This window comes from Pleurodeles waltl, chromosome 6, assembly GCF_031143425.1.
Source record: "Pleurodeles waltl isolate 20211129_DDA chromosome 6, aPleWal1.hap1.20221129, whole genome shotgun sequence".
In the NCBI taxonomy this organism is placed as follows: domain Eukaryota; kingdom Metazoa; phylum Chordata; class Amphibia; order Caudata; family Salamandridae; genus Pleurodeles; species Pleurodeles waltl.
In genome coordinates, this window is record NC_090445.1 from 824,417,042 (window position 1) to 824,433,354 (window position 16,313).

At 43.0% G+C, this 16,313-nt stretch overlaps 2 protein-coding genes across 3 annotated transcripts in view; one reads left to right on the forward strand and one right to left on the reverse strand.

The window, feature by feature from the left end:
• TAF5 (TATA-box binding protein associated factor 5) overlaps positions 1-13,130 on the reverse strand; it is a 173,172-nt gene extending 160,042 nt beyond the window's left edge. Inside the window, exons 1-3 of the mRNA XM_069242226.1 lie at positions 12,675-13,130; positions 9,243-9,334; positions 2,306-2,444 (exon numbers count right to left, since the gene is read on the reverse strand). Of these exons, the coding sequence (XP_069098327.1) occupies positions 2,306-2,444; positions 9,243-9,334; positions 12,675-13,107 (664 nt within the window). The 5' untranslated portion in view covers positions 13,108-13,130. The remainder of the gene's footprint in view (positions 1-2,305; positions 2,445-9,242; positions 9,335-12,674) is intronic.
• Positions 13,131-13,312: 182 nt separating this feature from the next.
• The window catches only part of PCGF6 (polycomb group ring finger 6), a 168,364-nt gene continuing 165,363 nt past the window's right edge, over positions 13,313-16,313 (forward strand). The window contains exon 1 of one of the 2 annotated variants that reach the window (XM_069239480.1): positions 13,313-13,717. In XM_069239480.1, the coding sequence (XP_069095581.1) occupies positions 13,532-13,717 (186 nt within the window). In that variant the 5' untranslated portion in view covers positions 13,313-13,531. The remainder of the gene's footprint in view (positions 13,718-16,313) is intronic. The other variant, XM_069239481.1, reaches the window with a different exon arrangement.

Sequence of the window (16,313 nt, forward strand, 5' to 3'; positions counted from 1 at the left end):
AAGGACTCAGGGGGATTTACATCTCTTTTACAAAACCTTTTTTTCGTCTCTTAAAGACCCACAAGTGAAAATGTCAAGCCAACTGAGGCACAATTCCTGCCTATCTTTCTCTTGATGGAGCTGCAGCATCTACTTGTGCATGAAAGCAAACTGAGAGGGGTGTAGTTTTCACTGCAGTACAATACCATCATTTAATTTTATTTTTTAGCTTGGAAGAGGGGAGATTTTGCAGTATTTTATGGCTCTCCCTAACATCCTCTCTGCATCCCGGTTTTTAGATGTGGTGCAGCGACCCTTTGTCAGGACCATGGACAGAAGCCTAGGCTGCTGCTATCCTCCAGGACACACTGTCATTGTCCAAAAGTGAATGGCACACTCTAGGCTCAAGTCCTTCCCTGGAAATCTATTCCTAAGCAGCATCTTATTGCTTGGCCACTGCAGACAGCTGGGCATTACATCCATCCTACTGTCGATCCCTTCTACTGAAGGGAGACAGAAACTGGCTTCAAGCATTAAATGTTAAACATATGTCACAAAGTCAGATGTTCAGCGCCTCTCCTCTCTCTCTTAATAGGGACTGACTAGGATAATGCATGTATTCGTTGCTCTTTGTATGATTAGTTTAACTCTTTCTATGTAGCATTAAACCCAGCAACTTGACTATTCCCTAACACCAAAAAATACAATCACATATCTCCGATCCTAGAGTACTTAAACTTGCTCTTTATAGACAGGTGCCGGATTTTGGTAACAGCCTGCATAACTACTAAATTGATATACCATAATACTTAGGAATCCTTTGCACAAAAAGTTAACATTCTGGATAGACAAAGGGAATCAAGAAGCAAAGTGAACATTACACTACAAATTATGAAGTTAAAAAACAAGCAGTCTCGAGTTCAGCACACATAACCTGGAACAAGATTGTCCCTGTGAACAGACACTAAAGACCTTCAGAGTATATTTAACACAATTATTTCTCGAAAAAACTTTGGAATCATCCTCCGATACTACCCCCACCCTTTAAGAAACATGAATAGCCTGACAACTAAATCTTAGTTTTAGTTCAGCCACGATCTTACAGGGCAGTGATCACACTGTGATTAGCATGACTTCTCCCAAACATAGAATCATGTCCACTATGTGGAACATTTGGATAAAGAACCTACACAACTATCTTAAGTGTATACGTTCTGAAGATGAGTGACGTGGAATGCTTACTCCAAGCTATAAAAGAGGTAATTTTTGATATTTATAAAAGTGTGTATATTTTCCAAGCAACTACATACTGAATATGTTTTTCACTAAATCATTCAACATAAAAAGCACTCTCACACCGAGAAGGATAAACTCCCGTCTCACCAATCACCCGATAAACACTGCACTGGCAGGGTGGTGGGCCTTTCCTTCTGATTCAGCTTTCTTTCTTCTTTGAACACCTTTTAGCCAATGTTTAGATGTTAAATTGCCCGTGGGTTGATTTTGTACTTAAGCTACTTTAATTTATTTTACATACTTCTATGGTGCAACCAGGACCCGTAAGTGTTAATGCGATTTACATAAAACATTGTTTGTATACTAGAAAACAAAGGTGTGATTAAAGCATTCTGAAACACAAGTGTGTTAAAGAATTTAAAGTTAGCCCTAGGTAGGTTTGAGATAGTAGCATGGATACTATCTTTTGATCCTAATGAGTAATGTTTTTGTTTCCATCACATTTCAGGATTACAAAATAGTGCTTCATTTGCACTTTCCTAGCTACTGATATAAGTTTAATAATTTGTACAATTAATTTACAGTATTTAAGTTTAGTTGTTAACATTACATCCTACAGCGCTTCCTCTCAAATTCTCTGTTTCCCAGTGAGGTTGCCATATAGCTCACAATTCAAAATAAGCTCACTTAGTAGTCAGAGAAATAAAAATATACATCAACCTCCATGCTGAAAGAATCGTCAGCAATTTGTCAGAAGGCAGTATGACATTTAACCTCTGTACAAGATAGAACAAAATGTAAAGGGTTCATTATTGCTCATTCACCTTCTGAACTCGGAGTGCTTCAGCAGCTCCCGCACAACTACTTCCAGCGGTTATGCATTCAACAAGGTACCTAGCAGATCATCTGCACCGGTTTGGTAGGACAACGGCTCTAAGAGTTGTGAAAATTCTAACCAACCACTTTAGGGTGCTATGACAACGAAACAAAGTTTATAATGCATTTGGGAAGGCTGACTGATATTGGACGTGAAAGAGAACTCTAGAGGAAAGGAGACTCATGCTCTGTGCAGCAGTGATAACATGCTCACCTTTGACAGGGGGTGGGGGTGTTGGCTCAGGTGCCCCACCCGCCTCTCCACCCAAACTAGAGCTGGGTGAGCCCTCCGGAAGGTTCAGCTCGCGAAGAAGAGTCCTCTCGGCCTCTCGCAGGTTGCAGGTAGCTCGGAGCTACGCGCGTGGCATGAAGTGGAACTGTGCACAGTGGGCGATCTCTATGAAGATGACCAACTGCTTTTGTTCACTCGGCTTCAGGAGCTGGGGCTGCCGCCTGAGCAGTTCCTCCTCTACAACTCTCTGCTGGGAGCCCTGAGAAGCAAATGAGGAGATGTGTCGACGGCTCCCCCCGCCCACTTGCTGATTCAATACTTACATGTGATGGGTCAGGGTAGGTGCTTGATTAGCTGGTTTGCAGATGCATTGCAAGCACACACTGTCCTGGAGAGTGATACGCTGCGCATGGCCTGGGAGGAGGATACGGGCAGTTCAATCTTGGAAACACAGTGGAGATCAGCCCTTTCTAGTCACTGTGATATACCCCGTAACTCCAGATTTCGTTTAATTCAGTTCTACATTGTCCACAGAGCCTATCTCACCCCGGCTCGAATGAATAAATATTTTGCTTGCCAGGATGCAGCTTGTCCCCGCTGTTGTGCGGTGGGTGCGGATTTGCTACACATGTTGTGGTCTTGCCCTTCTTTGTGCTCCTACTGGAAGGCAGTGGTTACCTGTCTGTCGGAGTGTAGGGCTCGTGGGTTCCTTTCACTTGGGAGGCGTGCATGCTGGGATTGTTTCCCAGAAGAAAGGAGCATAAGGCTGCGGTACGTTTCATGGATCTGGGGCTAATTACAGCAAAGAGGTTGGTGACCCATAGGTGGAAATCATCGGACCCCCCACCGATGCAGGCTTGGAGATGCTCCTTTGAGGTGTGGGCTGGGCCGAGGGAGCGGCGCTGAGGAGGGAAGAGGTGTTGGGGCTGCGTCATTTTCCATTATCAGCTAGTTGGGAGGAGTTAATGTTGTGACTGCGGAGCATGAGTGGGTCTCCGGAGGCGGAGAGTTTGGTCGAGCATGGATGATAGTTCGCTCGGTATGTGGTGTGCTGGGCCGGGACGCTGTGTGCGCTCATTGGTGGGATATGATGAGATGCAGGAGTTCGGTGGGGTGAGGTAGACAGGAATTGATGGATAGACTCTCCCCCTTCGCCAACACACCGGATTGAGGTAGATTAGCGCCCAACCCGTTCAGGAAGTGCTCACATGGCAGTTTATCGCACATATGTGTAGTACCCAGCATTTGGTATTGTTTGTTTGTTACCTATTTACAACATTAGTCTGCCAGCCAACCACACTTATGCTGCAGTGTGAATGGAGATAACATCGTACAACGATCTGTCTTGTTATGTAACGCCTTTGTTCAATACTTTATCACTGATGCCCCCTATTTGAGGACATACGTGTAAGCACTCATTTGTATCAAAGTGGCTCTCTTGACCATAATACTCTGATGGAACTCAGTCTATACAAGGACTAATGGAGCAGCTAGAGACTAAGTAGCGGTTTGTCACGTAGCCTGAATCTTTTTCTTGTTTGTTTCACTCTGATTGGCAATTTAAGGGCATTGTAATTACATAATATTACTTCTCCGCAAACAAGTAATTTGTGTTTAGTTGTCATGACAAAGTAAAATACAATAAACAGATTTATGAGATAACTAAAGCACTTCCATTTACCTTCTTCCTCTATCTGCAGCAAACAATTAAAATGTTGTCATTTAGCATCCTAATTTAAATCTGCCATGCTAATTCCAATAGAATACCACTTTCACCACACCACCATCAGAGTTGCTGACTGGCTAACACAATCCTACCCCCCTGAAAGAAAAAAAAAAAAGACAAGCGAGCCACTGAGGAGTAATGAGAGATATAAAATAGAAGGGTCAGCGAAACATATCAAGAGTGGCCAAACAGTCATAGTGTAATAAGGATGTTCTGATGGCCTGAATCATGGCCATAACTGCAACAATAAGGAGAGATTAATAAAAAATATACAATCATGTAAATCCAATAAAAACCTTTATCAGAAACAAACTTTTGACATTAGACCGTAATGCCCAAAACAGCCTCTAGAGGGCACCACAACAAAAATAGCATTTGGAAGAAACATGGTCATGTAACCATACAGTCAGTCCCTAGAGGGAATAAACACATGATAACAGAATGGCAGAAAGTAATGCAGTGTAACGATACATGTAGCCCTTAGAGGGTATAGGGCAGTACACATTTTCAGGCCTACTAGAATATTATTACAAACAAGGTCTTTAAAACACAAACTACACCCAGCTGTAAAACAAAAGTTCCACCCACGAGGGAGCTTAAGAAGACACTGAATGGCGGGAGGGGTCATTATTTTTGGGTCCCCAACTACCCAGTGTGGGACCCAGAGATGACCTAGACAGAAAGACTGTGTTGTGCTGAACGGTTTGGATGCAGTCTCACTGCCTAGGACCAACAGAGGCTGAGGTACAGGCAAAAGATTTTGTAAAAGGAATGCCCTGCAAAGCATTAAGGGCTGAGTTTCTCGAGCGCAGTGAATATTGCAGTATCAGCTCTCCCGCTGTGCCAGGAAAGCCGCGTTGTGGAGTTCTGTGTTTTTTTTGTTGAAACAGCTTTAGTTTGTATATATTTCAACATCTAAACCTAGGAAGAATTTAGTTAAGGGGTTGCAAATTTAAATGACTCAGATTCAGTAACAATGTGATGTAACTGGTTCCTATACAAAGTGCTTCAATACCTCTGATCGAGTTCATGCTTCAAACTTCCATGGCCGCCATGGAGTGCGAAGAGGAGAGATGAAAGAAAAATGTAAATAACTCCAACTCGGTATTCGTGTGACGCAACTGACACTCATGCAAAGCGCTGTAATACCTCTGATCTAGTTTGGGCTATGTGAAACTTCAAGGCACCATTGCCTCCATGGAGTGCGACGGGGAGAGACAAAAGAAACAAGCATTTGCAATACAATAGATCTTGCATTTATTTGAGTTGGAGCTATTGCATTGTAAATGCATAATTGGCCTTTTTTTGCAAAATTAATTGGTCAACCCTGCCACATATTTTGGTCCTATCAGCCACATAATTCCAGTGGCCCTGCATATAACTAAACTTTTTTTCAACTAGGCGTCCTTTAGTCTGGCAGCTGCAAAGGCGCCTAACGGAAGAACAAGCTGCACTGCATCACATGTAAACATATTTGTTTTTATGACGTTGAAGGCAAGTGGTCCTTTATTATTAATTAATTGCACTAATCTTCATGAAACAAAAAAAATCATCATGCTGACAGAAATAAAATGCAGGAAGCAGATACGGGGACTCAAATGGCACATCTTTGCTTACCAGCGTCAAATCCTTCAAAATAACTAGACGAGACCTACCGAACAGGTTCACTGGAATGCTATTTTACAAATTAAATATACATAATTGTTTTGATGTCAATGAAAAAAAGGAGACAGTAGGCAAATCAGTTTACTAGCACAGGAGCTCTGCAAAAATGGTCTTTGTTTATCTAAATGAATGACTGCTTAACTCTCAGATATTTTATTTGTAAAGGCCTCAATGACTCGGGCTCAAAGAACCATTGATATACTGTACAAATAGTACAAAAACGAAGGAGCATATATTTAAAAAAAAAAAATTGGAATATGATGGTGTAGGAAGTTGGCTCAGTATATACTATTTCAAAGTAAGAAATAGTGTGCACAGAGTCCAAGGGTTCCCCTTAGAGATAAGATAGTGGCAAAAAGAGATAATTCTAATGCTCTATTTTGTGGTAGTGTGGTCGAGCAGTAGGCTTAACAGAGGGTAGTGTTAAGCATTTGTTGTACACACACAGGCAATAAATGAGGAACACACACTAAAAGACAATTCCAGGCAAATAGATTTTTGTATAGAAAAATATATTTTCTTAGTTTATTTTAAGAACCACAGGTTCAAGATTTACAAGTAATAGTTCAAATGAAAGGTATTTCACTCAGGTATTCTAGGGACTTTGAATACTCACAATATCATGTACAGTTTTGACAAAAATGGCAATAAGATATTTTAAAAGTGGACACTGCAAAAATCAACAGTTCCTGGGGGAGGTAAGTAATTGTTAAGTTCACAGGTAAGTAAAACACTTACAGGATTCAAAGTTGGGTCCAAGGTAGCCCACTGTTGGGGGGTTCAAGGCAACCCCAAAGTTACCACACCAGCTCAGGGCCGGTCAGGTGCAGAGGTCAAAGAGGTGCCCAAAACACATAGGCTTCAACGGAGAACAGGGGTGCCCCGGTTCCAGTCTGCCAGCAGGTAAGTACCCACGTATTCGGGGGGGGGGGGCAACAAGCAGGCACAGAAAGTACACCCTCAGCGGCACAGGGGCGCGGCCGGGTGCAGAGTGCAAACAGGTGTCAGGTTTTGTATAGAAAGCAATGGGGAGACCCGGGGGTCTCTTCAATGATGCAGACAGGCACAGGGGGGGGGCTCCTTGGGGTAGCCACCACCTGGACTAGGCAGAGGGTCGCTTCTGCACTGGAGCTCGGTTCCTTCAGGTCCTGGGGGCTGCGGGTGCAGTATTGGTTCTAGGCGTGGTGTCCCTTGTTACAGGCAGTCGCGGTCAGGAGAGCCTCTGGATTTCCTCTGCAGGCATCGCTGTGGGGGCTCAGAGGGGCGTCTCTGGCTACTCACGGGCTCGCAGTCGCCGGGGAGTCCTCCCTGTAGTGTTGGTTTTCCGCAGGTCAAGCCGGGAGCGTTGGGTGCAGAGTGGAAAGTCTCACGCTTCCGGCGAGAAACGTGAAGTCTTCAAAGTTGTTTCTTTGCTGCAAGAAAGTTGCAGATTGTTGAACAGGGCCGCTGTTCACGGGAGTTTCTTGGTCCTTGGTTGCAGGGCAGTCATCTGAGGCTTCAGAGGTCGCTGGTCCCTGTTGGATGCGTCGCTGTTGCAGTTTTCTTCAAAGGTTAGAGACAGGCCGGTAGGGCTGGGGCCAAAGCAGTTGTTGTCTCCGTCTTCACTACAGGGCTTCAGGTCAGCAGTCCTTCTTGTTAAGGTTGCAGGAATCTAGTGTCCTAGGTTCTGGGGGGCCCTAAATACTCGATTTAGGGGTGTGTTTAGGTCTGGGAGGACAGTAGCCAATGGCTACTGTCCTTGAGGGTGGCTACACCCTCTTTGTGCCCCCTCCCGGTGGGGAGGGGGGCACATCCCTAATCCTATTGGGGGAATCCTCCATCCACAAGATGAAGGATTTCTAAAAGTAAGGGTCACCTCAGCTCAGGACACCTTAGGGGCTGTCCTGACTGGGGGGTGACTCCTCCTTGTTTTCCTAATTATCTCCTCCAGCCTTGCTGCCAAAAGTGGGGGCAGTGGCCGGAGGGGTGGGCATCTCCACTAGCTGGGATGCCCTGTGGCACTGTAACAAAGGGGTTGAGCCTTTGAGGCTCACCACCAGGTGTTACAGTTCCTGCAGGGGGAGGTGAGAAGCACCTCCACCCAGTACAGGCTTTGTCCCTGGCCACAGAGTGACAAAGGCACTCTACCCATGTGGCCAGCAACATGTCTGGTGTGTGGCAGGCTGGTAAAAACTAGTCAGCCTACACTGGAAGTCGGGTATGATTTCAGGGGGCATCTCTAAGATGCCCTCTGGGTGTATTTTACAATAAATTGCACACTGGCATCAGTGTGCATTTATTGTGCTGAGAAGTTTGATACCCAAACTTCCCAGTTTTCAGTGTAGCCATTATGGAACTGTGGAGTTCGTGTTTGACAAACTCCCAGACCATATACTCTTATGGCTACCCTGCACTTATAATGTCTAAGGTTTTGCTTAGACACTGTAGGGGCATAGTGCTCATGCACATATCCCCTCACCTGTGGTATAGTGCACCCTGCCTTAGGGCTGTAAGGCCTGCTAGAGGGGTGACTTACCTATGCCATAGGCAGTGTGAGGTTGGCATGGCACCCTGAGGGGAGTGCCATGTCGACTTAGTCATTTTCTCCCCACCAGCACACACAATCTCTGAAGCAGTGTGTATGTGCTGAGTGAGGGGTCTCTAGGGTGGCATAAGACATGCTGCAGCCCTTAGAGACCTTCCCTGGCATCAGGGCCCTTGGTACCAGGGGTACCAGTTACAAGGGACTTACCTGGGTGCCAGGGTTGTGAAAATTGTGGAGACAAAGGTACAGTTTAGGGAAAGAACACTGGTGCTGGGGCCTGGTTAGCAGGGTACCAGTACACTATTAAATCATAACTTGGCATCAGCAAAGGCAAAAAGTCAGGGGCTAACCATGCCAAGGAGGCATTTCCTTACAGATGGACATTCCGTGTATCGCCCCTAGAGCTATTCTTCGAACAAATAATTCACAAAATGTTGCTTTCATACTTAATAAATGAATGAGAATCCACAGCATCCTGCATCTTTTAATCAGCTAAAAAAATATTCTGTAAATCATATGTAAATCATACAACTCTACACATACAACCATTCATGTGCCTTCCCAGTAAAAGATCACAATAGTATGTTCACATAGAAAAACAAATACTGTTCTATATGTCTATGGCTTTCTGGTCTTCGTAAGGCACCGGAGTCCCCTACGGGAAACCAATGAAAACAAACTAGAAGTTAGAGCCTCGAAGCTGCAGCGAACATGGTGCAGTCATGGGTCCCAGGGACTACATGCTTAGAGAAGGCTTCCAATTGGCTGCCATCAGGGAAGAGTCTGAGGGCTTGGGCACAGAGCTGTATCCTGGTGGTAAACAGTTAGCGGGAAAGTTCAGGTAGTAAGACATGAGATGACCACAACCCTGGAAAGGAGCCTTTCGCCAAAAAAAGAGTCAGGGGAGGGCACCAAGCCCAACATACACTAGAGAAAAAAAAAGTATCTCTCTATTTTCTGGCGCCTTTTAGCACAGAGTACCTTCTTGACAGACCACTCCTTACCTTTGTTCCAATCTGTTTGCCGCACTGGGCGGCCTGAATGTGCACTATTTCCCACATGGCTGCGCCTGTACTCTGCTGTTGCACTGGGAGCCCTGCAAACATGGTGCCGAAAGTGAGCCGATCCCAGCGGTTGCCAGATGAATACTGCGGCCTCCTGCTATCGTGCCGTTCGAGCAGAGAGCAGCTTCCCTATTGCACCAGTGCGACTCAGTCACGACTGGCCTCACTGACACTCAAGTAAAAGACCAATGGGGTTCCCTGACCTGGTTACAGTAGCTCAACCAGGGAAATATGAACTATAAAGTAAACCAAAGTTATGAGCTACTATTAAATACTACTAAAAGGATATTCCTCAAAAACAACAATACAGTATATATCAATACAAATGATTATGTATGTCTTCAACAATATATATATATATATATACACACACACATTAAGACATGAAGATTGAACACCTAAATGTTCGGTCTTGGGCTAAATGGATACCATGATTTAAATCTCTAACAATATATAACATCTCAAAATCTTAATTATATCAACAATGTATTATTTTATTTAATTTAACTAAAAAAGGAGTACGCAAAAAGTAAACTTTATGGCCGATCGTGTAATCATCCATGGAACAGGGGCAGTCTACAAGGCGGTACAAAACCGCATTAAAGCCGGACAAACGCAGAGCATTTACCAACGATATCAAGGGATTTTTTAAAGGCAAGCCCATGAACGAGTGAAAGTGAAGGGTGTGGCTAAAAACCACAAATAGACTACAACAAGCCGGAAAAGCAGTGCTTGCGCGGAGCTAAGCTCGACCTAAAAAGTAGTACGCACACACAAATGCATATGGGAGACCATGCGATAATCCATGTAACAGGGTCAGTATGCAAGGCGTAACAAAGCGGCCTCAAGGCGGGACAAACGTAAAGCATTTACCTAGAAAAATCTATGGAATTTTGAAAGGTAGGCCCAGGAACAAATAAAAGTTATGGGCGTGCTTAAAGCCCACAGAATAGATTACAACATGTCGAGAAGCGCAGTGCTTGTGCGCAGCTATGCTCAACCTAAAAAAGGGAAACAATGGAAGTATATATTTCTGAGTTGATTCGATGACCTCCTTTTCCAACAATAAGGACTCAGGGGGATTTACATCTCTTTTACAAAACCTTTTTTTCGTCTCTTAAAGACCCACAAGTGAAAATGTCAAGCCAACTGAGGCACAATTCCTGCCTATCTTTCTCTTGATGGAGCTGCAGCATCTACTTGTGCATGAAAGCAAACTGAGAGGGGTGTAGTTTTCACTGCAGTACAATACCATCATTTAATTTTATTTTTTAGCTTGGAAGAGGGGAGATTTTGCAGTATTTTATGGCTCTCCCTAACATCCTCTCTGCATCCCGGTTTTTAGATGTGGTGCAGCGACCCTTTGTCAGGACCATGGACAGAAGCCTAGGCTGCTGCTATCCTCCAGGACACACTGTCATTGTCCAAAAGTGAATGGCACACTCTAGGCTCAAGTCCTTCCCTGGAAATCTATTCCTAAGCAGCATCTTATTGCTTGGCCACTGCAGACAGCTGGGCATTACATCCATCCTACTGTCGATCCCTTCTACTGAAGGGAGACAGAAACTGGCTTCAAGCATTAAATGTTAAACATATGTCACAAAGTCAGATGTTCAGCGCCTCTCCTCTCTCTCTTAATAGGGACTGACTAGGATAATGCATGTATTCGTTGCTCTTTGTATGATTAGTTTAACTCTTTCTATGTAGCATTAAACCCAGCAACTTGACTATTCCCTAACACCAAAAAATACAATCACATATCTCCGATCCTAGAGTACTTAAACTTGCTCTTTATAGACAGGTGCCGGATTTTGGTAACAGCCTGCATAACTACTAAATTGATATACCATAATACTTAGGAATCCTTTGCACAAAAAGTTAACATTCTGGATAGACAAAGGGAATCAAGAAGCAAAGTGAACATTACACTACAAATTATGAAGTTAAAAAACAAGCAGTCTCGAGTTCAGCACACATAACCTGGAACAAGATTGTCCCTGTGAACAGACACTAAAGACCTTCAGAGTATATTTAACACAATTATTTCTCGAAAAAACTTTGGAATCATCCTCCGATACTACCCCCACCCTTTAAGAAACATGAATAGCCTGACAACTAAATCTTAGTTTTAGTTCAGCCACGATCTTACAGGGCAGTGATCACACTATGATTAGCATGACTTCTCCCAAACATAGAATCATGTCCACTATGTGGAACATTTGGATAAAGAACCTACACAACTATCTTAAGTGTATACGTTCTGAAGATGAGTGACGTGGAATGCTTACTCCAAGCTATAAAAGAGGTAATTTTTGATATTTATAAAAGTGTGTATATTTTCCAAGCAACTACATGCTGAATATGTTTTTCACTAAATCATTCAACATAAAAAGCACTCTCACACCGAGAAGGATAAACTCCCGTCTCACCAATCACCCGATAAACACTGCACTGGCAGGGTGGTGGGCCTTTCCTTCTGATTCAGCTTTCTTTCTTCTTTGAACACCTTTTAGCCAATGTTTAGATGTTAAATTGCCCGTGGGTTGATTTTGTACTTAAGCTACTTTAATTTATTTTACATACTTCTATGGTGCAACCAGGACCCATAAGTGTTAATGCGATTTACATAAAACATTGTTTGTATACTAGAAAACAAAGGTGTGATTAAAGCATTCTGAAACACAAGTGTGTTAAAGAATTTAAAGTTAGCCCTAGGTAGGTTTGAGATAGTAGCATGGATACTATCTTTTGATCCTAATGAGTAATGTTTTTGTTTCCATCACATTTCAGGATTACAAAATAGTGCTTCATTTGCACTTTCCTAGCTACTGATATAAGTTTAATAATTTGTACAATTAATTTACAGTATTTAAGTTTAGTTGTTAACATTACATCCTACAGCGCTTCCTCTCAAATTCTTTGTTTCCCAGTGAGGTTGCCATATAGCTCACAATTCAAAATAAGCTCACTTAGTAGTCAGAGAAATAAAAATATACATCAACCTCCATGCTGAAAGAATCGTCAGCAATTTGTCAGAAGGCAGTATGACATTTAACCTCTGTACAAGATAGAACAAAATGTAAAGGGTTCATTATTGCTCATTCACCTTCTGAACTCGGAGTGCTTCAGCAGCTCCCGCACAACTACTTCCAGCGGTTATGCATTCAACAAGGTACCTAGCAGATCATCTGCACCGGTTTGGTAGGACAACGGCTCTAAGAGTTGTGAAAATTCTAACCAACCACTTTAGGGTGCTATGACAACGAAACAAAGTTTATAATGCATTTGGGAAGGCTGACTGATATTGGACGTGAAAGAGAACTCTAGAGGAAAGGAGACTCATGCTCTGTGCAGCAGTGATAACATGCTCACCTTTGACAGGGGGTGGGGGTGTTGGCTCAGGTGCCCCACCCGCCTCTCCACCCAAACTAGAGCTGGGTGAGCCCTCCGGAAGGTTCAGCTCGCGAAGAAGAGTCCTCTCGGCCTCTCGCAGGTTGCTTTTCTTGAGAAACTCTAGAACAGTGCGCAGGGTTTCAGGGTCCGGGGGTTCCGGCGCAGGGGGTGCGTTGTCGGGAGACAGCTTGTCGCCCGCTCCAGTTACCTCTGCGCCTCCTTCGGGCCCGGTATCTTCGCCACCTATGACCTCTGACTTCACCTCTGGCTCAAACACAGCACTCACTGGCCCGGGGGAGGGGGGAGGTGGTGGTGGCGGCCCCGCAGCCCCGGCTGCAGCAGCAGCGGCTGCAGCCGCCACAACCTCCTGCTGCTCATCCGGCAGTGCCGCCATGGTCCACTCTACCGGCATGCCGCGCGTTTCAAAACACTAAACTGCGCACCACAGATGTGTAGCTTTTTTTTTTTTTTTTTTTTTTTAAGGTCACCATCTTAGGTGTGGGTATAGGCTTGGGCATCCAATGGGAAAAGGAATTTAGGCTTGAGTCATAGTCCGAAAACACTGCGCCCGTTGGCCTAGGAGGGGTACAAGAAACCGAAAAAGGACTGTTTCCATCAGAAAGCAAAAAGGGACAACGAAGAACGTGCAGTATGTTTTACTAAGTGGAACCTTTTACTACGGCTTGTCCTTTCCCACGTGATAGTTACCTTTCTACTTGTTTTAATGCATTCTTTATAGAGCGAGTGCGATAACTACAGCTCGGGTGCAGTTTTTTGGCGAGTCTGAAGCCTTGTTTTGCATTATTTTGGTGGGTGACACGCACGTATGAATTGAAATGGAGTCGTTAGAAGCGGATTCCGTGCTCTCGGGCTCTCTTGGGGAAGAAGAGGAAGAGGAGGATTTGGGGTCCCCCGAGGTCATGGATACCGTTTTCCAGTTCGAGGGCTTAGAGTCCAGCGAGGAGGAGGCAGAAGTCGAGGTGCAGGGGGAAGTCCGTCAGCTTGATGCACCCGAAGATGAGGTAAGCCTAGCATTCCTGTTAACATTTCAATACCAAAACGAGGATGGCACCTGTGCAGTGTTGCGGACTATCAACGTGAGGCAGAGGTTTATAGCCCCAAAAGTGTATGGATGTTTTTTAACAGGAGACTCATTTTAAAACATCTGGTCAGTTGTACTGGTTTAAACTGATAAGGCTTAAAGGTGAATTTATGGAGGGTTTTGGGCTATTACATGATAAGACATTTTAGTAAAGTTGTTCAATTTAGGCACCTGCAGGGCAAAGGGGTCTCATCCAAAGGAATGCTTTCAAAATGTGTATATTAATACATAGTGTCCAGAAATGTAGTGCTGACCTTCCTAGTTGTTCTAACTTTAGGTTAATAGACACTTTCTGCAAGAGACTGTTTGTAATCTGGCCTAATTTAAGATTACTTTGGACGCAGTTGTTGCTGAATAGGCCTCCAGAGAACACTACGGCTCTGTGTGAATAAACGTTTGAAAAGCAGAACAGCACCCTCATTTTATTACAACATTATGACTATGATTTATTGACACCTTTACAATAGGAGTGGAAATTGAAGGATTCTCCCTCAAAGGCAAAGTTGGATACTTAAGTGGTAAATTCTATGTCAAAGCGTAAATGATTTCTTACAGTAAGTTTCCTTTCCATGTATGTCTTCTCTTGCTGGTGCACCACAAGTGAATGGCTTCTGAAATCTGTGGGATTGTTGACTTGCTCAGAATGCTTTCTCTTATGCATTGGCTTTCTGGTTGGAAGTTTGGCTGGAATTTTGGACTCTCATGGGATGGCTGTGCTTTCAATAGTCTCGGCAGGTGTGGGCTTCTCTAGCCTTACATTTCTTTTGCTAATTTATTTATAAGGTGACATATATAGAGTAAGCATCAATTACCCTTAGAGGTCGACACGGACGTTTGGACTCAGATAGGGATGAGATGGTTCACAACAATAAAATCAAATCAATAAACATCACCTGTCATATTGGAGTCAGTAACTTATACTCACCGTGACCCATGTGGCTATGAATCGCCACACCAGTTTAGTAAAGTTCAAACATTTCTTGCCCTTTAGACTAAAAAAGCTAAGATTACTTGAACCAAACGCAGGAGCAAATGATAAAAGTACATGAATAATACAGGCTGACCAAACCTTTGAAATAATCTCAGTCTAGTCAAAATATTTATCATTATGCATTCAAGAACTACCATGCGCAATAACAACAACAGCAAATAAATGATTGATACAGAATACATTTAGGTATTGCAGATTAACTGTTTACAATCAATTTATATACAACAGTCAAATTTATAATGTGGCATCCCTTACTATTACTCTAATCAGATAAGCATGTTTGTGCTTCATGCAAAAAGAAAAGAAGACAAATATTAATTTGGAAAACATCCAACTATGGCACTAACCAAAAAAGATGGTTGGGTTTCTAAAAGATAAAAGATAAAAAATCAACTAGAAAGACAAAAGTGCAATTTGGTTATACCTCTCCTAAATGAATCAGCAGGCAGCAATGACTTCATCAGTGGAGCATCTTCTGGTCATCTTCATTGGTCAGTGACAATATACAAAACAGTTCAGTAATGCTTGACCTTAATGCATCTGAACTGTCAGTGGCAGAAAACTAACACCTCGCACATTATTACACTTGCAATAATAAAAGCACATCTGCAAAACAGCCGATAGCTGCAAGGCACACAGGAACAGATGACATTTCCCCTGACAGGAGCAGCAAAACTCTGAAGAGCAACATCACCTAATTCTGTTATATTAAACTCCTAGAAAGCAACTAGCTAAAACTCTTTTGGTCAGTCTATGGTGTGGTTTGGGTCAAAAGCCAATTGAATTCACTCCACGTTCTCCACTGTCACCTTCTAATTCTTTGCAATTCACCATTAGTTCATCCTTTCTCCATGCAGTCCCAGTTTCTGCAGTAAAATACAAATGTTGCAGATTACGCATAAAGCCAGAAATTCAGCAAGCCTTTGTTTCACGAGTACATTTTATCATCAGGAAACCAGACAAATGTTGCAACATAAGAACATAACTTTCCAACTTTGAGCAAAGAACGTGTCAGAAGATGCTTAGAAAAACATTTCACAACATTAAAAGTTTAAACATTTGCAGCTGTTTTTCTAACATGAAGCCTTTTTTTTAAATGAATTCTAAAACATTGCAGCAATACATTACATAATTTTCAAACGATTAATACTTTTTGTGCATTTAATAATAAACCAACAAAGATACATTTCTTTAGACAGTTATTTATTATATATGTCAAACTAGATTTATGGCTGACACCAGAGTGCTGCTGTTTTCTAAAGGGCACGTTTTTCTAAAACACATATTTTCAGAATTACACATTTTAAACACGTCATTTAATTTTTTTTAGTAGCATACTTTTACTAATGATGTTTACAATCTAACATAGGATGTTTGAAGGGTTTTACATGTGCTGTTCAATCATTATGGGTTTTATAAAGCTCACCAGTAAGAACACATAAAGTTTATTGGCATTTAAATAGAGGTTTACAAACACAACCAACATGAGGTAAGCGAGAATACTGCACACTACTCCCTCCGCTCC